At 43.2% G+C, this 22,763-nt stretch overlaps 1 protein-coding gene across 1 annotated transcript in view; it reads right to left on the bottom strand.

Annotated features, from left to right (window-relative positions):
- Positions 1 to 7,552: 7,552 nt before the first annotated feature.
- ARRDC1 (arrestin domain containing 1) overlaps positions 7,553 to 22,763 on the bottom strand; it is a 221,975-nt gene continuing 206,764 nt past the window's right edge. The window contains exon 8 of the mRNA XM_030207082.1: positions 7,553 to 10,721. Coding sequence (XP_030062942.1) covers positions 10,657 to 10,721 — 65 coding nt within the window. The 3' untranslated portion in view covers positions 7,553 to 10,656. The remainder of the gene's footprint in view (positions 10,722 to 22,763) is intronic.

Raw genomic sequence — 22,763 nt, 5'->3', positions numbered from 1 at the left:
AAACTCACTGCCTCATCCTCTCATCTTGACATAAGTACAAACCCACAACCATAAACACCCCAGGACATACCCTCCCCTACCTCAGACAGCCTAAAAATACTCGACGTCACAATCGATCGCAACCTTACTCTAAAAAGCCAAGTAAACTCAGTAATAAAGAAAATGTTCTATTCAATGTGGAAACTTAAACGATTAAAACCTTTCTTTGCTAGGGAAATTTTTCGAAACCTAATACAATCAATGGTCCTAAGCCATGCAGATTACTGCAACGGAATCTATGTGGGATGTAAAGAACAACTCAGAAAAAAACTCCAGACCGCCCAAAACACAGCAGCCAGGCTGATATTTGGTAAAACACGATTCGAATGTGCTAAACCCCTCCGAGAAAAGCTGCACTGGCTCCCAATCAAAGAACAGATCATCTTCAAAATCTGCACTTTTGTCCACAAAATTATCTACGGCGTAGTCCCAGGATACATGACAGACCTGATAGATCTACCAACTAGAAACAGAATCGGATCATCACGATCATACCTAAACCTACACTACCCAAATTGCAAAGGACTTAAATACAAAACAACTTATGCATCCAGCTTCTCCTGCATAAGCGCACAACTATGGAATGGACTCCCAAAACCTGTGAAAACAATCCATGATCACCTAAATTTCAGGAAATCACTAAAAACCAACCTCTTCAAAAAGACTTACCCCACCGATCCAACGTAAATCCCCACACCCAGCAGCACAACATAACCAATGACCGTACTGGACAATCTACAATCTTCTTTCCCTTCAACCCTCATGGAGCCTAATACACACCAACCTCATTCGACCACAATATAATCTTGTATTTGTTATCAACTGACTGGTGAATGCCTTTACAGTACTATGTAAGTCACATTGAGCCAGCAAATAGGTGGGAAAATGTGGGGTACAAATGTAACAAATACATAAATACATCAAACATATAAATGGCAAGTGACCGTACTCACCCGCAAATGCACAGTAGAGACTTCCCTCTCTGTCCCGACCCTGTGTCAATACGTGATGACGGGGTGGGACAGAGAGGGAAACTGCGCGAAGGGGAGGGAGGGAACCGCCAATGTCGCTACCGCTCCTCCAACCCAGAGTCGCCGCTGCCGCCCCCCCTCCACCCGGCCCGAGCACTCTCTTCGGTATTGAATTTACATCGCCGACACGCAGTAAGCAGATCAGCTGAGCTCCCATCGGCCTTCCTTCCCTGCCTGTGTCCCGCCCTTGCCGACGTTACGTCACACGAGGGCGGGACACAGGCAGAGAAGGAAGACCGACGGGAGCTCTGCTGATCTGCCTGCTGCGTTTCGGCAACGTAAGTTAAATAGCGAAGAGAGGGCCCGGGCCGGATTGAGGGGTGGCGGCGGCGACTCCGGGGGGGGGGGGGGGGCTTGGAAAAACCTCATACTAGCCCATTTTAAAGGGCTCAATGGTTAGTAACTAAAATAAACCACTTTCCCACCCCTCTCTTCTCTGAACCCCTTCCTTTGAGGGTCTTGGTTAGATGTATCGCAATCGGACAAAAGGCTGCTCTTGTATATTTCCTATTAATTTTGCTTCACTTGGACAGTTCCTATTTTCTTGTCTATTCTTAAGGCATTATAAAGAATACAGTGTTTCGAAATGCCATAACTAGTGCAGCCTCAAGTAGGCAACGAGATGGCAGAGGTGAATGAGAAAAAAAGTGGCAGCAGAACGGCTGCTGGAGCAGAGATATACGCCAGAGTAATCAGCATAAACGTTTCATCTGTACGGCTGGGGTCCTTGCTTCTCTTGTGGCTAGTGGTAAAGCATTGACACTTGGAACTTGCGATTCTCTCGTTCAAGCTTGAACACATGAGGGGCCGTTGTTAGTATGCATGTTTCTTTGCTCAAAGTATATAGATCATCCTAACAAAAGCTGTAGAGGACCATGCATACGTATCAATACTTCATCTACATTAAAACACAACAAAGTAGCTGAGGGAGCTTGTGAGAGTGATGCCCGTTATAGACAAAAAAGGATTTATATTATTTTTTTTTCCTCTGTATAACATTATTTCATAAATTAAGAGCTCCCTCATGACAAAAAGCAGAGTTACATCTTCATCATCCTCCTCCTCGGGTTTGATGGGAATTCCACTCAACATAGTTTATATTCCAAACAAAATACGTAAGATTGAAAAAACAAAAATAAAAACTAGAAATTACAATTTTTATTATACAAAGAAACCTACATGTTGGAGAAGAATGCTAACAGAGTCTGAGGCTACTTTTTCCAATAAAGGGACCTAAATTACTACAAGTTTTATTCCTCCATGTCACGCTGGGGCAAAGCTAGAAGGGCAGATTTCTAACAATCTATGGGAAAAAAAAAGATCTAACCATAGGAGTAGGCACACACTGATTAATAACATCAAATAAATATCCAAGTGATTGAAAGTGAAGTAGCTTATATATCATTATCATAAATTTAAATAAACATCATTCTTTAATAGGTAGCCAGTTATGTTCTGTAAGTAGCATATTATAGTAATCCAGCAAATGTATGAAAAACATAGTAGAGAGGTGTGGTAGCCATGTTAGTCCACTTTAAAGGTAATCAATAGAAATCAAACAAAATAAAACATGAAAAAGAAAATAAGATACCACCTTTTTTTATTGGACATAACTTAATACATTTCTTGATTAGCTTGCCCTTCTTCGTCAGATCAGAAATAAGCAAATGTGGTAGATGACAGTATATGTAAGTAAAACATCCAAGCATTTCATTGACAGTCTAACAGGGTGGGGGTGGGTAGGAGGTATGCATGGGAACATCAAAGCATTTCAGAGATAGTCTAACAGGATGGGGATGGATAGGTGAGAGGAGGGTGATAAACATAGCAATACAACTTTATGGTTTTATATTTCAACTTTTTTTTTATTGGTGACACCAAGAAATATCTCTTTACATTCTCATAACTAAGATAACTGAACATACTCTTGAGAACACTAGAGCAATACAACCAAGAAACATATCATCAACATTTTCCATTTACTTCCCCCCACCTATCCTACTCCCTCCCTCATAAGTACATAAGTAGTGCCATACTGGGAAAGACCAAAGGTCCATCTAGCCCAGCATCCTGTCACCGACAGTGGCCAATCCAGGTCAAGGGCACCTGGCACGCTCCCCAAACGTAAAAACATTCCAGACAAGTTATACCTAAAAATGCGGAATTTTTCCAAGTCCATTTAATAGCGGTCTATGGACTTGTCCTTTAGGAATCTATCTAACCCCTTTTTAAACTCCGTCAAGCTAACCGCCCGTACCACGTTCTCCGGCAACGAATTCCAGAGTCTAATTACACGTTGGGTGAAGAAAAATTTTCTCCGATTCGTTTTAAATTTACCACACTGTAGCTTCAACTCATGCCCTCTAGTCCTAGTATTTTTGGATAGCGTGAACAGTCGCTTCACATCCACCCGATCCATTCCACTCATTATTTTATACACTTCTATCATATCTCCCCTCAGCCGTCTCTTCTCCAAGCTGAAAAGCCCTAGCCTTCTCAGCCTCTCTTCATAGGAAAGTCGTCCCATCCCCACTATCATTTTCGTCGCCCTTCGCTGTACCTTTTCCAATTCTACTATATCTTTTTTGAGATACCCCTTATTTCCCAACTTTGGTATACCAACAGTTTTTATTGTTAACAAATCCAGTTACACTTTTCCATATAGAATTTCCTTAGCAGGTCATACATGACAATATGAGTATATACCGACTGTCATCAAACTGTTACAAGTTGCCTCCCCTTCCTCTAACCAGAATTAGTTACAAGATCTGTATAAGCCCTCGTCCCGGGGGAAGTCCTAGAGCCTGTGTTCTTATGGCCCCCTTCCCCCATTCCGGAGTCACTCTTATTGTGGCTGACTTGTATTGCTGAATACCAATCAACCTTATACACTGACTGTCGCAGGACCCGATAAGTTTTGTGAATGGTTGAGTGTTTATTCAAAGACCACCATAGCTTACCTTCCATGACCACTGAAATTGAAACAACCCGGCCTTCTCCCTCCTATCCTCCCTCTCTGCCCACCCTTTTATATGCCTAAAGAAATAAATGTAAGAAGGGCTTTTTGTTTACAACTTTATGGTTTATAATGGGCTAGAAAACCCAGATATTTAAGTCCTGTCTGTTTGGTGTCAAAATATTCAATCATTCTAACTTCAAAGGTCTTGCGTTCCTGTATTGTTTTAAAATTACCTTTCAGGATTCTTACTATGAAGTCACTGGTACAGTGATCTGGTTTTGTAAAGTGCTGACCCACAGGGGTGGGAACCAGGCTGGCACCAGCATTCTTCATCTGATGTCTATGTAGATTAAATGTAGATGAAAAACATATAAATCACCATCTGCAGTGCCCAAATTTCTAGAAAAAGAAGGTTGTAGTTGTCTAATCAATGTAAGTTTCCAAAAGCTAAAGAGTGACCAAAGGAGAGAGTGTTTTTCACTGGTTGTCGCTCTTTAGTGACTTTGAATATTGTGTGACTGCTTGTTCACAACCCCGGACGCAAGTCTTTGATTGACTGAAACGCCATTATCGAGTGGCATCAGGCGATATACGCGCAGTTGGTAGCATACAGTGCAGGTGGCACAATGAAAGATAAGTGGTTGCCTTATTGATATCTTTGACAAAACTATTCTTTTTTTTATACTTTGGTATTGTGCCCTCTATTTTACTGTCACATGTTGAAAATTCATGGGAGTTTTTCAGGATCTGCTACATCACATCTTTTCCTATTCTTTTTGAAGAAACCCAAGTAGTAGCAACATTCCATGCTACCAATCCCGGAGCAAGCAGTGGCTTCCTCCATGGCTATCTCAATAACAGACTATGGACTTTCCTCCAGGAATTTGTCCAGAGCTTAACTATTCTTTGAATGAAAAAAATATTTCTTCCTAGTACAGTCTCCAGCCTGAAGCTTCTAGCCCAGTAGCTCTCAACCCAGTCCCTGGGGTACAGTCAGCCAGTCAGTCAGGTTTTCTGCATATCCACAATCAATGACCATGCATAAGTTCAGTTTTCATACTCGACCCTCCATTCTATGCACCTCTGTCTCATGCATATTCATTGTGGGTATCCTAAAAAGCTGACTGGTTGGGTTCCATGGCTTTAGCCCAATGAGAAGCTACCCTAGCCTCACTCAAATGTCTAGCTCTTTTTTTTTTTTTTTTTATATAGAGAGGAAATGGAAGCCAGTAGGATCATGGTCCTGAACCATAACCCACAACCAACCCCTTTGCAAAGCACAGTGATGTTGCTGAGTCATAGCATCCCCATTTCCGGCAGGCTCGTGTGCCCATGTGTGGTTCATAGCCTGCTCCACTCTCATCAATGACAGACAACAAGGGAGAAGGGCATGAATGGACTAGGAAAGCAGACTTGTCATGGCTTTTATTGCTGGCCAGCTAGTTCTTTTCTGTGATCCTATTCTCTCTGCTACTAGGTTAAGGCTTCCAAACTGATCCAGTGCTGTGTTTTACCCAGTGCATGCTAGAACTTGTAGTCTTGTTTTCCTTAATCGTCAGTAGTACCTGAAGATTGGAGGATGGCCAATGTGAGGCTGATTTTTCTTAAAAAGGTTCTAGGGGGGACCCGGGAAGTTACAGACTGGTAAGCCTGACGTCAATGCCGGGCAAAATCGTGGAAACTATTAAAAAAAATAAAATTACAAAACACATAGACAAACATGGTTTAATGGGACGGAGTCAGCATGGGTTCAGCCAAGGGAAGTGTTGCCTCACCAATTTACTTCATTTCTTTGAAGGCGGGAACAAACATGTGGATAAGGTGAGCTAGTGATGTAATGTATCTAGATTTTCAGAAAGCTTTTGATAATTTCCTCATGAGAGATTCCTGAGAAAATTAAAGAGTCATGGGATAGGAGGTAAACAGAGGGTAGGGTTAAATGTTAATTTCTCTCAATGGAGGAAGGTGAACAGTGCAGTGCTGCAGGGATCTGTACTGGGACTGGTACTATTTAACATATTTATAAATGATATGGAAATTGGAACGAGTGAGGTGATGAAATTTGCAGATGATACAAAACTATTCAAGGTTGTTAAAACACGTGCGGACTAGGAAGACCTTAGGAAACTGGAAGACTGGGCATCCAGATGGCAGATGAAATTTAATGTGGACAATTGCAAGGTGATGCACATTTGAAAGAATAATCCGAATCATAGTTAATTGATGCTGCTAGGGTCTGCCTTGGAGATCAGCACTCAATAAAAAGATCTAGGTGTTGTTGAAGATAATATGCTGAAATTTTCTGCTCAGTGTGCAGTGGTGGCCAAAAAACAATCAGGATGCTAGGAATTATTGGGAAAGGGATGGTGAATAATACAGAAAATACTATAATGCCTTTGTATCATAAGTATATCTATAATAATATATTCCATCTTGGCATTGTTCCTTTCATTAGTACAGCCTAGCAGCCGAGCTTAGGTCCAAATAAGAGGTACTGTCATATCCCTTTGCATATGAGTCCAGAATAATTGCTATTTAGTAATTTTCAGCCAGCCTAAGTACTTCCTACAGGAGGTAAAGATTTATTGATGAATCTGCAATTTGTAGGAGGTGGATGTTTTGAGTATTGGGATAAAAGTCTGGAAAGTGCTAGCTTAAGATCAATGCATGAAAATTGTATTCATGAAGTATTTATTTAGTGAAGCAGTATGTTTCATATGTTATTACATGCTTTGCTAATCTCATGGTTAGACTATAGCAATGTTATCTATGCAGACTTGTCCAGGATCACTCTTCAAAATGCTGCAGTGAGGTTATTGGGTAATATGCATAAATTAGACCATGTTACTCACTTTAAGCATGAGTGGAGGAGTGGCCTAGTGGTTAGAGCACTGGTCTTGACATCCAGAGGTGGCCGGTTTAAATCCCACTGCTGCTCCTTGTGATCTTGGGCAAGTCACTTAACCCTCCATTGCCTCAGGTACAAACTTAGATTGTGAGCCCTCCTGGGACAGAGAAATACCCAGTGTACCTGAATGTAACTCATCTTGAGCTACTACTGATAAAGGTGTGAGCAAAATCTAAATAAATAAATAAAATAAATAATGCTATCTTCACTATAATTCCAGAACATAATTCAAAAATTTAAGTTAATTCATGTGCCAAAATGGGATCTCAGGGTTAGCAAGCTGATTTACTAGACCATCCACTATCACCATCTCTTCTCTTAATGTATCTCTATGTACAGCACCTGTGTTAATTTTTTTGAACTCCATTAACTGGCCATCTTAAAAATGGCAAGCTCCTACTCAAACCAGCCTAGTCAGCTTTCAGGAAACCTCTCCATCCTCACACCTGCAGGCATCCTGAAGAACAGTTTGTATTTTATAGGAAACTGCTCCCATCAAGTCTGGAGTCTTTAGATTCAGTTATTTTCAAGTTTTATATACAAATCTTAGATACCACCAGCTTTCTCTTCCCCAGTAAACACACACAAACCCTCACGGTATTTTCTTCATCTAAATAATTTATTAAATACATCATTAAAATTTTGATTACAGTAGATTTCGTGTACACATAAAAAAAGTTTAAAAATACAAATTTATAAGCATTACAGTAGCTAGTAACTGGGGCAGTGTCTCACTATCCCTTGCCCCAAATGATTGTAGTCAAAAGGGTGCCAGTTCCCCTCAAGCTAAGGGTACCAACACCTAAGGAATCCCTCCAAAGCAGTCATGAAAAGTGCTGTTTTAACACTAGTGAGAGAAGAACTGGGAATAAGTCTGTCCAGAGACAAGAGCTTGTTATCTTGCTGGGTTCAACAGGTGGTTGAGTTGACAACCTTTTTCCTGGCATAAACTGAAGGCCTTCTCCCTTTCTGATGCAAAGATGATTCCCCCCTCAGCACTGAAATTCCATAAGGTGACAGGTACTTTCTGAAGCATCTCTTATGTCTGTGGCAGTTCATTTACACATAGGAGACATCCCCTTAATTACTGCAAGGGGAACTGCAAATTGAACTCTGAGTGATAAAAATGAATTCTATAACTAAATCTGAAAGTGCAGCTCACAGATTTCTGCAAGTCATCCTTTTATTTAAGCATGAGAAACTGGAAAGGGAACTTAGTAAGTGCATCTCTAGCAACAGGATAGGTAGTGTGAGGAAAAGCAATGCAAGCATATAAAACGGAGGGGGGGGGGGAGGGATGAACTGCTACGGGTAACACTTATAAAAGGAATTCATCTCTTTTAAAGTGCTAAAGCTTTGCTTCTGGCTTGCTCAGATTGTCTTATGAAACAGGATTTTGTGAGTAACCAGGGATAGAAAAGAAAGCCAAGTAAGAAAATACAAACTGATTTATTCTGCAAGTACAGATGCCCTGCAAGAAAGCAAGAGGTAGGTTATGATTTTTTTATTTTTTGAAAGTCCAGCTCGATTCCTACTGCTGTAACTATGACAGCTGTGCATAGAAGCAAGCACATGATAGCAGCTGCCTTACTGGCTTCTGTTCACACAGTTCCAGCCCCCCAAATCTAGAAATGCTGCCAAGTTTTAGGTCCCATGATCCTTCTTAACTTACTTTCAAACAGATCAATATATGCCGCTGTCTTCATTAAGAGACTGTCTTACAGAACTCCAGGCATACAGTATGGCTGCTTCCATGGATTTCTTTTGGGAACTCTCACGTCAATTAATGTGGCAAGATAAACAAGAGCTCCAGAATGCCATAAAGCACATAGCAGCAAAATGAAAATGACTTTTTAGAACTATTGTTAAACCAGTGGTAGATCTGTTAAATGATTTCTACAGGCAACTTTTCCTTGATGGTTCATGGTTCCACAGCCTGATGAACTGCTTGGAAAACCTAATTCTTCCGCCAGTGGTCTTGCTGACTTATGTAGCCAGGATTGACACATTGAACTTGTTTTCAACATTTAGCCATACAGGAGGGAGGGGGCAGGATCATGCACAGAGTTGTACATGATGCACAATATTTACCCAACCACACACATCACTTTCAACTTACACTTCAGAGATATAACAGTTACAAGCTAAAATGTGATGTCATACATTTAAGTCTCCCAACAGTGGGGAAACCAGATGTTTACATGTTCCATTGATACTGAAGTCACCACGTGACTGCTCTGATCTATTCATATCTGCTCCAATTCCTTTGGAATGAATTCACAAGAAACCTCAGGTGTGTTTTCTGAAGTAAATACAAAACAGGACAACTATTTCCTACATATATTAGTTAACAGCAATCAGAGAACAGATACTGTGCATTAACTATGTGCAGAAAAAATTTATTGCACCAAAGAAACCAAATTTGGGTTACTGTTAAGTGTACCTCGTTGTATAAAATAATTTCAAATTATATCAGTATGATAAGGTGTGCAGTGATGATACTATAAGTTGCCTCCTCAATTCAACGATAAGGCACATATTTTTGAACATACAATATACATGAATAGAGAATTTGCTCATTTTTCTTTTATATATACACTTAACAGTAACCCAAACTGATTTGTTTTTGGTGTGATATTTTGAAAGTTAGTTTGGGGATTTTTAACATTATACTCCCAATTAAAAAATAAAAATTGTATTCCAGAAAAAATTTATACCAGAGAAATTCTGAGCAGCCACATATGCAGTTTATATAATTTTTCTCTGCATCATGAGTGGATGGATGCTAACTTCTAATACTTTCTGCAACCTCCTCAATGCTAATGATGCTCACTAAGCACCAGATGCTTTTCCAAATTGCTTTTCCAGTAAGATTCCAGGAGAGAATCTAATTGGCCAACACATTTTTGGTTCCAATGTCAGATCCCACTGGAGAAGGGTTCATGAGCCCAACATATCTCCTAACATCCTTGTTCCAGGCATTGCTTTTCTAAGGACAGCAAGGGGTTTGATGTTACATAAAACGTACAGAATAAGCAATGCAGAGACTGTCAGTCCCCTTCTTAGAGATCTATGTATGTACACACAGTAGCTCAGTAGTATTTTTAATAAGGCATCACAGGTGCTTTGAACAGTAGCCAGTAATTAAAAACATACCTATGCAAACATTGTGCAAAAATCCTTAAAGAAGCCTGTAGAGCATTTTAAAAAATCACGTGGGCAGTAATAAATGGCCTGCATTAAATACAAATGATGCCTTGTTATGTAGATTTAGAAGCCTGCTTTCTGAAATCTTTCCAGCACTCGGACTTACTTCATCATGTGCCTACTGGCCAATATAAATTATCATCATAGAGGGCACCAAGCTTTAAGTTACTTTGGACACTGCCTCAAACATGGTGTCACCCAGTGGAACATGGAAAATTCACTATGGAACTATGATTGATATAGGATAGTTACTGGCTTACAAACTCAAACTTTACACAGTGCAAAGTTAGTATGTCTCTTGGGAAGCAAAACTCCAGTTTTCTTATATAGAGTAAAGTAGCAGCAGAGGCCACACAAAGCCAACAGCTCCCAGTGACACTGATCAAAGTCCTTGGAGAAGACTTCAAGAAAGATTCCACAGGCAACCTAATGGCATAGGAGTGAAGATGCTTTGTGTTCCGTACCAGACTTTGTAGACGGCAGATTGCGATGGATCTGAGCTTGTTGGAAGCCTAGTTCCCATTGTTGAGACTTGAGTTGGCACTGGTGCAGCTCTGTTCATATGATGGTGGAGCTTCTGTGCAAGTGAACAAAGGAATACAAATTAGCTGATCAAATGGCCTTTTGAAATCAAACACCTCCAATGGAAGTATCCGAAACACAGCAAACATAACTGACAAGACCCACTAAAATAGCTTTTAAGATTTAATCAGTTAATGGAGACTCCAGAAAGTTTCCCTTCACCTCACTGTTTATTAAAGCAGCTTTTAGTTCCTTTCTAGGACTGAGTTGTCAGAATGTGTTCTCAAAATGTTTATTTTTCTTCAGTTACATAAATGTTCCTGGATTGACCAGCACAGCAAGGACTTGACTTGATTGACAGAGTGCCCAGGTGACCCCCCCCCCCCAAAAAAAAAACAAACCACAATTATTTTAAGCCTATTTTACAAAGGCAAAATAGATGCCTATGTGCCTTTATTAAATAGGCTCTTAAAACAGCCAAAAAATGCAGAAATGCCCACGCACAAATTTATGCCTGCTCCAAACAAGGGGGCTGATGCAGAAAGCCTCAAGGTACAGCTGCTAACCACATGGCTTCTACTGCAAGCATGCCACTAGAAGGTGGCTGCGGGATGCAGTATTTAAATGAGCATGCAAATTGCTGCCGCATTAGAATTGTGGCAGTAATCTACAGCTCGTTGCCAAATGTTACTCTTTCTGTTGGTGCCTGAGCTGTGACTGGCTCAGGCACGGATAGAATGGGTGACCGAAAAAAGTGCCAGCAGTCCTCACTGGCCACTGATATCGCTCCTCTCCTGCCCAACTGAACCCACTTTCTCTCCCCCCCCCCCCCTGATATTAAAAACGTCTCCAGTGCCCCGTGGCCCTTCCACTTGCCAATGAGACTGCACCTGCACCGGTCAGCCTTCCTCCCCTCACAAAACTATTGGCCTGCTGTCTAGTAGCACCCCTCCCTCCCACCCAACCAACCAACCAACCAACCAGAATTAAGAGTCCCTGGTGTCTAGTGACACCCTGCCCACTGCCAACCCCTAGACCTTGAATGAGGTAGGAGCGATGCCAACTTACTCATGCCTCCAGGGCCCATCATCTCCAAAATAGTGGCCTCCACCCCACATGGTGCATCCTGGGAATGCACTGGGCAAGGCCAGTTTGCCATATAAGGAAGAAATTCTTCTGCCATACTTCTACCATCATGTTTGACAGTCAGGATGAGGTCTTTATTTCACCTAACAAGACATTTGGTATTGTGCACCAAAAGTGCACTTTTTATCTGTCTACCGCAGTGCTCTTAACCCAGTCCTCAGGACACATCTAGTCAGTCAGGTTTTCAGAGTACCCACAACGAATATGCATGAGAAACTGCTTACAATGGAGGCACAGCATCAGTGGCGTAGCTAGGGTAGTTGACACCCTGGGCCGGTCATTTTTTAACCCCCCCCCCCCCCCCACAAATCCACTACTAGGCATACCGAGAATACAAAACACTCAGGACCTATAGAGCAATTCTACCATACCATAAGCAGTCATTTCTACGAGTCACACAAAGAAAAGGAAAGCATCTTAAACACTACAGTGAGCACTAGAACATCAATTCACCTATTGTAAAACGAAACCAGACAGAATAGTACAGATCATCGATCCTGCACAGTCAATGCCAATTGAAAGCCATGTCTTTTTCACAAACACAGATACACCCTAATCCACTATAGAATAAGTAATAATAAACTTTCTATTTAGACAAAAATTAAACTGAACCCCCAATGCCAGACTCTGCATACAATGCAACACCACAGAAACAGAAAATGCCCCCTGGTGTACTGTGCAAAATATAAAGACAGCAGATGTAAATTTGAAAAAACTAACAAATACCAATCACCACTTTACAAATTAACAAATAGAAATAAAACAAAAACAGAAAATAAAATAATATCATTTTATTGGACTAATACATTTAGCTTCCAGAGGCCAAAATCTCCTTCCTCAGGTCAATACAGTATAGTGCTGTTACAGTATCCTATCCTGACCTGAGGAAGGGGGGTTTGTTCTCTGAAAGTTAAGTCAAAATGTATTAAAATTAGTCCAATAAAAAGATTACCTTATTTACATGTTCTATTTATAAACATTATTAAACACGGCTACAATACTATATCCTAATGCAAAATAATAAAAATATATATTTACAGTTTGTTGTCTCTGGTTTCTGCTTTCCTCATCTTCTTTTCACTGTCTTCCTTCCATCCAGCATCTGTCTTCGCTCTCTCTCTGCCATCCAGTGTCTGCTCTCTAATGTCCCTTCCATCCACTGTCTGCCCTCTCTCTCTCTCTGCCTCTTCCATCCACATCTGCCCCTTTCATCCACCATCTCTCTCCCCCCCTTCCATCAACATCTGCCCTCTCTCTTCCTTCCACCATCTCTCTCCCCCCCCTTCCATCAACATCTGCCCTCTCTCTCTCTTCCTTCCATCCACATCTGCCCTCTATCTCTGCCCCTTCCATCCACCATTTGCCCTTTCAATCCGTCTGCCCTCCCTCTCCCATCCATCCAGGGTCTGCCCTCCCTTACACTCCCCCCTTCCATCCAGGGTCTGTTCCCTCTCTCTCTGCCCCCTCTTTTCAGCCCCCAGTTCCAGCCCCCTTATTCCACCTGCCCCTAGTTCCAGACCCAGCCCACATCTCCCACCTGCCCCCCTTTTCAGCCCCACTATCCCACCAGTCCCAGCCCTTTTCTCCCATCAGTCCCAAGCTTCAGTCCCCAGCCACTTCTCCCTGTCCCCTTTTCAGCCCCTAGTTTCAACCCCAGCCCTTTTCTCTCACCAGTCCCAAGCTTCAGCCCCAGCCAGTTCTCCCTTTCCCCCCTAGTCCCCACAGTTTCAGCCCCTGCCCCTTTTCAACCCCCAGTTCCAGTACTAGCCCCCTTATCCCAATTACCCTCCTTTTCAGCTCCTAGTTCCAGCCCCCTTCATTCACCACATGCCTTTTGCATCCCCCCTTTTCAGCCCCTGACCCGTTCTCCCACCTGCCTCAGGCATGGACCCATTTTCCCTCCTGTCCCCTTGTCAGACCCCAGTTCCAGCTTCAGACCCCTTCTCCCATCTGAGCTCCCCCACCCTCCCCAATACCCTTCTCCCCTCTGAGCACCCGAGCTCCCCCACCCCTCTCCAATCCCCTTCTCCCCTCTGAGCACCCATCTGAGCTCCACCACCCCTCCCCAATCCCCTTCTCCCCTCTGAGCTCCCCAATCCCCTTCTCCCCCCCTCTGAGCTCCCCATCCCTCCCCAATCCCCTTTCAGCACCCCACCCCTTCCCAATCCCCTTCTCCCCCCTGTTTTAGAAAATGTTTCAGAAACCTCATGGGTCAACTAAATAGTCTGGCAAACTCAGCAGCTAACTTTACACAGAGCAGTTGCTTCTTCCTAGATTCATCCTATTAACACCCTTCCCCTTTAGTTTTTTTCTTGAAGCCCAACACATGAATCCTCTGTCACAGTGCGAGAACTGCAGATCTTCTAACCTGTGAGCTGATGTCTACAGCACAAGAAATCTACTGAAGCAGCATAAAAGGGTTAGGGGGAGCCCATGACCCAACCCCCCTACACCCAATAGCTTTCTGCATTGTTCTCCAGTAGTCTAACACCTCATTCCACCACTGAACTGATCCGACCCCTTCAACACAACCAAAAAGCTCTGGTGGTCAAGTGACCCCCCCCCCCCCCACTTCTCCCCGTCCCAACTGTCCCCTATCCCCCTGTGCAGACTTTCAAAAACAATCCCAAATCCCACTACCTCCCTCCATTATAAAAATCTAAACCATGTTGTCTACACTCACTCCTAGTCTACATTCACTCCTACCTCCAGCACCACTATCTTGAAAAATGGCAGCACCTGATCCCTACTGATACATCCTGAAATACACGGGTAGATTTTATCTACTAAATAGGAACATTTTCCCTTATTTGGTAGTCTGGGGGGATCTGGATGAAGGATCAGTTAGAGGTCTGCCACTACACACCACAAAATTGTTATTTTTTTTTTTCAGACATGGGGAGGGAAGGAGAGGATGGAAAAATGTTGTCTTACCTGATAATTTTCTTTCCTTTAGTCCTAACAGACCAGTCCAGACAAATGGGTTTATATCCATCAACCAGCGGATGGAGACTGAGAAAAACTAGTTCTTGTGATTTGCCCCTTAAGGATATTGTGCAGCCTGGAATGTTCAGTATTTCAAATATGGTATCTGACAGTGATAAAATTTGACCATTTGTCCTAATCAGCCACTAATTCCATGAAAAGAAGGCATATGCGCTACTGGCATATAGGTATTTCATTGATGCAGGAGACCTGCGAGACTGTGCACCTAGACAACTTCTGAAAACAGAACACACAACTTGTCAAGAGACAGTGAGACAGAACACCCCATGATAGGAAAAGAAACACCAAAGGAAGAATCAGGCAGGTGTTTAGACTGGTCTGGTAGGACTAAAGGAAAGAAAAGTATCAGGTAAGAACATCTTTCCTTCCTTATCATTATACCAGACCAGTCCAGAAAAATGGAACGTAGCAAATCAATGCCCATAAAGGGTGGGATAATAAAAATACAAAAAAGGTGCCCAACCTTGATATACAAACTGAGAACAGTTGAAGGAGTTTTGGCTGAGGTAGTATAGTAGACCATTGGAGAGCCCAGAAATAGGGCTACTAGGAATTATAGCTGAATCAAGAATTGATCCCAGGCTTCCAGTATCCTCGTCACCCTACATTGGAGAAGAGTGTCCAACCTGAAATGAAAGTACCTCATAAGAATAACGACAACGAAAAGGCAGACACATGCCTGAAAGGTAAATGACTATGGAAACCAGAAGCACTTGCTGAGAAAAGATGTAAGTGAGCTCCAGGCACTCTGTGAGTTATATTTTTCAGCGAGTTATATTTTTCAGCTGGTAAAAGGTACAGACCGAAGTAGGAACACAACGTTGTAGCTTAGGCAGACAACAAACTGAAGAGTTGATAAGATAATCTGTCTACTACTACTACTTAACATTTCTAGAGCACTACTAGGGTTATGCAGCGCTGTACAGTTTAAACAAAAAAGGACAGTCCCTGCTCAAAGGAGCTTACAATTTAAAGTCAGCTCGCCAGTCCGTAAGACGAAGTAGGAAAAACTAAGGTTCCCCATCTAAAAGATAATGAGAAGGGGATCCCTTGAGAAAGGAAACACACTAGGAGGTCCCAAGAGAAATAGGTGGGACAGAAAACTAAAATGAGGACCTTTCCCCTCTGAAATTGGGACCAAATAGAGGGACGGGCCAATTCCTCGGAAGTACCTCAGACAGTCCGAAATAGAACAAGTCATGGTGAAGTGAGGCAAGAGGAACATTCGGGGTTGAATTAGATACACGTTAGGGTGGAACCAACCCCAACCTAATGAATAATGGTGTGTCACACCAATACTCAAGTCAGAGACCAACACATCCTGGAGCAGAAGAGAAATGAGAAGTTCAGAGGGGCCGATAAGGCTTCATCTTCTGTGCAGGCTCGGAGTACGCTCAAGAAGGCCAACCAAAGATTGTGAACACTAAATGATCTGAACACAACCCCAGGGAAAAGGCTTCTAAGAGACTCATCATATGGTATCGTAAGAACCAGGTACAGCAACTGCCAAGGATGACCAGGATATCAGCTGTTATCAGCAAGGTATATAGCAACCATGTTCCAGATGGATTACACAATAACCAACCAATGTAGCTGCTGCAAATTAGACTCACCCATACTAACAGGTTAGGAGCAACCGGAGCTCATCAGCAGCAGAGCCACTCCCAAGAGTTTAGGAGCCAGCGCTGGCAGTAGAGCCACACCAACCTTGTGGTTAGTGCAGCAGCCTGAGAAACTGGGTTTGATTCCCACTGCAGCTCCTTGTGACTCTGGGCAAGTCACTTAACACTCCACTGGCCAGGTACAAAATAAGTACCTGTATGTAATATGTAAACCATTTTCATTGTATCCACAGAAAGGCGGTTTATCAAGTCCCAATCCCTTTCCCTAGAAGGAATAAAGCAGAAAAAACTGCACCCCACAGACAGAAAAGGCAGCTCTGCAAACCAAACGGCATCCTGCAGTGAAGTGATAGGAAAGAGGGAGCTTTGTGCCACAGATCGAGAGGCACGACCCATAACCAAATAAGGGCCCGCATACCTTAGTAAGATAAGGAAAAAGATTTGCTGATTGAGAGGAAGACAAGCAATGCAGGAACAGAAGGAACGTATTGTGCTCACAGAAAGGGAGCCAAGTTCCAACTTCATATACTGAGTGGTGCCCAATCATTAAAGATGGAGCTATGGGCCACAGACAGAAAAGGAAGAGTGGATGGAACAGACTGAGATGCTCAATATGCAGAGCTGGAGCTGTCTCTCTACAAAAAACTTGGACAGAGCAGAACCTCCAAGATGGGGCTATGCCCTAGAGTTAGAAACTGAACTGCACTCTATACACAAACTAAAGACAGAGATGTCTTTAGTTTGAGAACTGCACTATGCTTCTAGAGAAGTAAGTTCGCTACCAAGATGTACAGAAATTCTGTAGAAGCATAAAAAATAGCTATGAATTTTGTAAACCAAATGCAGACCAGCCCTATAGGCAAATTAAGCCAGTCAAGTATTGCCTAGAAGGAACTGTGCACTGAAGCTCCCAGACAGCAGAATCAAACACCACAGGAAGGCCCCACAGATTAACAAGCGGGCTGCAGTGAAGGCTACTGTCTAATCTAGAAATAAAAAATGAAAGTGGTCTGGCGAATTGGATTTGATTCTCACTGTAGCTCCTTGTGACTGAACAAGTCATTTAACCCTCTATTGCCCCAGTTACAAAATAAATACCTGTATATAATATGTAAACCACTGATTGTAACCACAGAAAGGTGGTATATCTATCCCATCCCCTTTAAAAAAAAAAAAAAAGCCAAGCAATACTACTAAGACTGTTGTCCCAGAAACAGATAGTCCAACATGTAGTCAGAAATTTGGACAGGCAAGTTACATAGCACACTAGAAGGAAAAAAACCTATATGCCCATGGCTGGAAGCAGATCAGCCAAACACTATCAGACAGACATCCTGCAGCCTGGCCTAGCATTTAAAGAAATGCTATTGAATAATCCAGAGCAGTGGTTGCCAAAACTGATCCTGGAGACACCCCAGCCAGTCAAGTCTTTCAGGATATCCAAAAAGAATATTTATGAGAGATCTTGAAAACTTGACTGGCTAGGTAGGGGAGCCTCCAGGACCAGGTTTGGGAACCAGTAATCCAGAGGGTTGATGACACGGCAAGGTCTACAGAGAAGGGACTCAAATGCTATCCAGACACACTGCCAAACTGAGGGAGGGGGAGAAGGAGACCCGATAGAACCTCTGCTACTGAACAAGTTGGGAGAGCAAAGGCAGAGCCCAAAGAATGGTGCCATCAAAGGACATCGATGAGGAACTAACTCACAAAGGCAGCACTTCCTTAGTTCTACCTGTCTAAAAACTCCACATAACTACTAGAATCAGTTCCAGAGAGATCCCAGACACTCGAGTCAAAACACCAAAATGAACAGCACTACTGCATATAGTGGAGACACAAAATGGGCATGGAAAAACTAGCTGCTCTGAGAGGAAATGGACAGTGAAGAGGAGTGCAGGAAGTCCAAATCAGAAACCATACCACCACACGGCTATACAGGAGAGTCTGCATAGCAGAAAGTGCCTCTAAGTACCCCAACAAATATATACCTCAACTATAAGGAGAAAGCACACAGTTTTCTTATACAGTGGAATGTGACCAAGACGAACTGGAGAAAGTACTTATTGGCTGAGCAGGAGCCAGTTAACCATGAAACTGGTATCCAAAGGTAATCCAACTCACGCAAGTTTATTAATCTATAGCCCCCTGAAAACACTCCTCAGGAACCGCTAAAAAGCAAGGAGGAATAGACCTGACACCACCAGGTGTCATCCAGAATTTCTTCATAAAGTAAAGGAGCATATATCCTCAGCGGATTTCCCCTGCTCAACTAACACCCAGCTTGACCTGTGACAAGAGCTGGCTGAAAAGCACCACCGAGGAGCTCTATGATCCTCAACCATCCACTTGGACACAAAGATACTGAACATCCTAGGCTGCACGATACCCTTAATGGGCAAATTACATCTAGTTTTTCTGTCTCCATCCGCCTTTTTTTTTTTTAAGGGGGGGGGGGGGGGTAGAAGAGGGTTGTCAGTCTGGGATTGGGTTGAGTCCAGGGAGATGCCAGTAACTTCAGTGTGTGTGTTTTGTTCTTTAAATGTCACCCTTCCTCTCTGTGTGTGAGCCAGTGTGATTTCACAATGGGTTGCACATTACTGCCATGATTTTAACGTGGCAGTAATTTGCATAATTTGCATGCTTATTAATAACATACAATGGTATTTTTGGATCAAATTCAAATTAGGTCTTATATACAGCTAAAATCCCCTTTCCAGGGTTTGGGGTGGTTTACAACAATTATATTATATAGTTAGAACATTGTATCAGGAAATCAACCAATAGACCTTAAGAAAGATAAGGACAGTCTCGAGGAAATAATGGCCAGTTCTAAGCAGTATATGAGTGGAAAGCGGAGATGGTAGTTCACAAAACAGATTTTGGGAAACCAAATGTTTTTAGTTTCTTCCTGAAGCTGAAGTAGTAGTCTGTTCTAATGGCAATGGGGAGGATTCATTTATTTTGCAGTAGAAGACATCCTTAATAAATCACTCCTCAAAAATCACTCAGGTGCATCAAAAACGCCCCTCACAACACCTTTCTAGCACCTTGCATCTAATTCATCTACTTTCAGCTTATACTACTACTATTTAACATTTCTAAAGCGCTACTAGGGTTATGCAGCGCTGTACAATTTAACATAGAGGGACAGTCCCTGCTCAAAGAGCTTACAATCTAAAAGACAAGTGAACAGTCAGTCCGATAGGGGCAGTCAAATTGGGGCAGTCTGGATTTCCTGAACAGTAAGAGTTAGGTGCCGAACACAGCATTGAAGAGGTGGGCTTTAAGCAAAGACTTGAAGATGGGCAGGGAGGGGGCTTGGCGTAAGGGCTCAGGAAGGTTGTTCCAAGCATAGGGTGAGGCGAGGCAGAATGGGCGGAGCCTGGAGTTGGCGGTGGTGGAGAAGGGTACTGAGAGGAGGGATTTGTTATGTGAACGGAGGTTACGGGCGGGAACGTAAGGGGAGATGAGGGTAGAGAGGTAGTGAGGAGCAGCAAACTGAGTGCATTTGTAGGTAAGAAGGAGAAGCTTGAATTGAATGCGGTATCTGATTGGAAGCCAGTGAAGTGACCTGAGGAGAGGGGTGATATGAGTATATTGGTTCTGGCGGAATATAAGACGTGCAGCAGAGTTCTGAACAGATTGAAGGGGGGATAGATGGCTAAATGGGAGGCCGGTGAGGAGTAAGTTGCAGTAGTCAAGGCGAGAGGTAATGAGAGCGTGGACGAGAGTTCGGGTGGTGTGTTCAAAGAGGAAAGGGCGAATTTTGCTGATTTTAAAGAGGAAGAAGTGACAGGTCTTGGCTATCTGCTGGATATGCGCAGAGAAGGAGAGGGAGGAGTCAAAGATGACTCCCAGGTTGCGGGCAGATGAGACGGGGAGGATGAGGGTGTTATCAACTGAGATAGAAAGTGGAGGAAGAGGAGAAGTGGGTTTTGGTGGAAAGACGATGAGTTCAGTCTTGGACATGTTCAGTTTCAGGTGGCGGTTGGACATCCAGGCAGCAATGTCGGATAAGCAGGCTGATACCTTTGCCTGGGTCTCCACGGTGATGTCTGGTGTGGAGAGATACAGCTGGGTGTCATCAGCATAGAGATGATACTGGAAACCATGAGATGAGATCAGTGAGCCCAGGGAGGAGGTGTAGATTGAGAAGAGAAGGGGTCCAAGGACAGATCCCTGGGGGACACCGACAGATAGCGGGATGGGGGTGGAGGAAGATCCATGAGAGTGAACTCTGAAGGTGCGGTGGGAGAGATAGGAGAACCAGGAGAGGACAGAGCCCTGGAACCCAAATGAGGACAGTGTGGCAAGCAGTAAATCATGATAGACAGTGTCAAAAGCGGCGGATAGATCAAGGAGGATGAGGATGGAGTAGTGGCCTCTGGATTTGGCAAGGAACAGGTCATTACAGACTTTAGAGAGTGCTGTTTCTGTCGAGTGTAGAGGGCGAAAACCGGATTGAAGTGGATCGAGGATGGCATGAGAGGAGAGAAAATCAAGGCAGCGGCTGTGAACGGCACGCTCCAGTATTTTGGAGAGGTAGGGTAGGAGGGAGATGGGGCGGTAGTTGGAGGGACAGGTAGGGTCAAGTGATGGTTTTTTGAGGAGAGGTGTGACTACGGCGTGCTTGAATGTGTCAGGGACAGTTGCAGTGGAGACAGAGAGGTTGAGGATATGACAGATGGAGGGGGTGACAGTATGACAGATGGAGGGGGTGACAGTATGAGAGATGATGTTAAGTAAGTTGGTGGGGATGGGATCAGAAAAGCAGGTGGTGCATTTTGAGGAGGAAAGAAGGCGAGCGGTTTCTTCCTCGGTGATGTCAGGAAAGGAGGAGAAAGAGGCCTGGGTTGGTTGGTTGAGGGAGAGGGTTGAAGGGTGAAGAGGAGGAGATGGCTTGGTAGTGAACTCAAGGTTGATCTTTTGCACCTTGTCGCGGAAGTAATCGGCCAGTGATTGAGGCGAGAGCGAGGGGGGGTGGAAGCGGAGGGCACTTTGAGGAGGGAGTTAAGGGTGGCGAAGAGACGACGGGGGTTGGAGCTGAGAGAATTGGTCAATTGGGTGTAATAGTCCTGTTTGGCAAGGAATAGGGAGGAGTGGAAGGAGGATAGCATGAATTTGTAGTGAAGGAAGTCAGAATGGGTGCGAGATTTCCTCCAGAGGCGTTCAGCAGATCGGGCGCAGGAGCGAAGGTAACGGATGCAAGGGGTCAGCCAAGGCTGGGGATTAGTACGCTTTGTGGGACGGGAGATGTATTTAAAATCATGTAATGACCTTGCATCTAAATTCACTTACTTTCAGCTTATGTATTTAAGATCATGTAATGACTGCATCATAACAACATTCTGTAAGCCACATTGAGCCTGCAAAAAGGTGGGATAATGTGGGGTACAAATGCAATAATAATAATAATAATGTGCAGCTTTCTCCATCAGCCACAGAGAAGGTACCTGTATATTTTATTTGGATTTTGCTCACACCTTTTTTTTTTTTCAGTAGTAGCTCAAGGTGAGTTACATTCAGGTACACTGGGTATTTCTCTGTCCCTGAAGGGCTCACAATAGTTTGTACCTGAGGCAATGGAGGGTTAAAAGACTTGCCCAAGATCACAAGTAGCAGCAATGGGATTTGAACCGGCCACCTCTGGATGTCACTCCACTCCAAAGCCCCGGAGTCACTTAACCCTCCATTGCCTCAGGTACAAAATTAGATTGTGAACAGAAAAATACCCAGTGTACCTGAATGTAACATACCTTGAGCTACTACTAAAAAAAAAAATAAAAATAAAATATACAGCTAGGCAGTATATGAAAAACCTAACAAATTTAAAAGCATAAGAATCTAATTAGCCAATCTGTGCTAATGAAACTAAAGTTCATTTATTTCACACACTGGTTCTGAGTTCATCTTTATTCTAACTTTTTAGTGTTGTCTGGAAAACTGTTCAATTTTCATTACTACTTGATATTCATTAACTCAGCATGGTATACTATTACACATACTAGAATACTTCGGAGTAGGAGGCACAGTTCTCAAATGGCTTAAAGGATTCCTGACCACAAGATCATACCAAGTAACAACGAACGCGGACAGATCACCCCCATGGATACCTGAATGTGGAGTCCCCCAAGGATCCCCCCCCTCTCACCAACCCTATTTAACCTAATGATGATACCTTTAGCCAAACTTCTAGCCAATCAAAACCGTCACCCCTACATATATGCAGATGATGTTACAATTTACATCCCGTTCAAACATGATCTAAATGAGATCACCTACGAAATCAACCAAAGCCTCCAGATCATGCACTCTTGGGC

The sequence above is a fragment of the Microcaecilia unicolor genome, chromosome 6 (genome assembly GCF_901765095.1).
Source record: "Microcaecilia unicolor chromosome 6, aMicUni1.1, whole genome shotgun sequence".
Taxonomy (NCBI): domain Eukaryota; kingdom Metazoa; phylum Chordata; class Amphibia; order Gymnophiona; family Siphonopidae; genus Microcaecilia; species Microcaecilia unicolor.
This window is presented reverse-complemented; position numbering and strand designations above follow the sequence as displayed.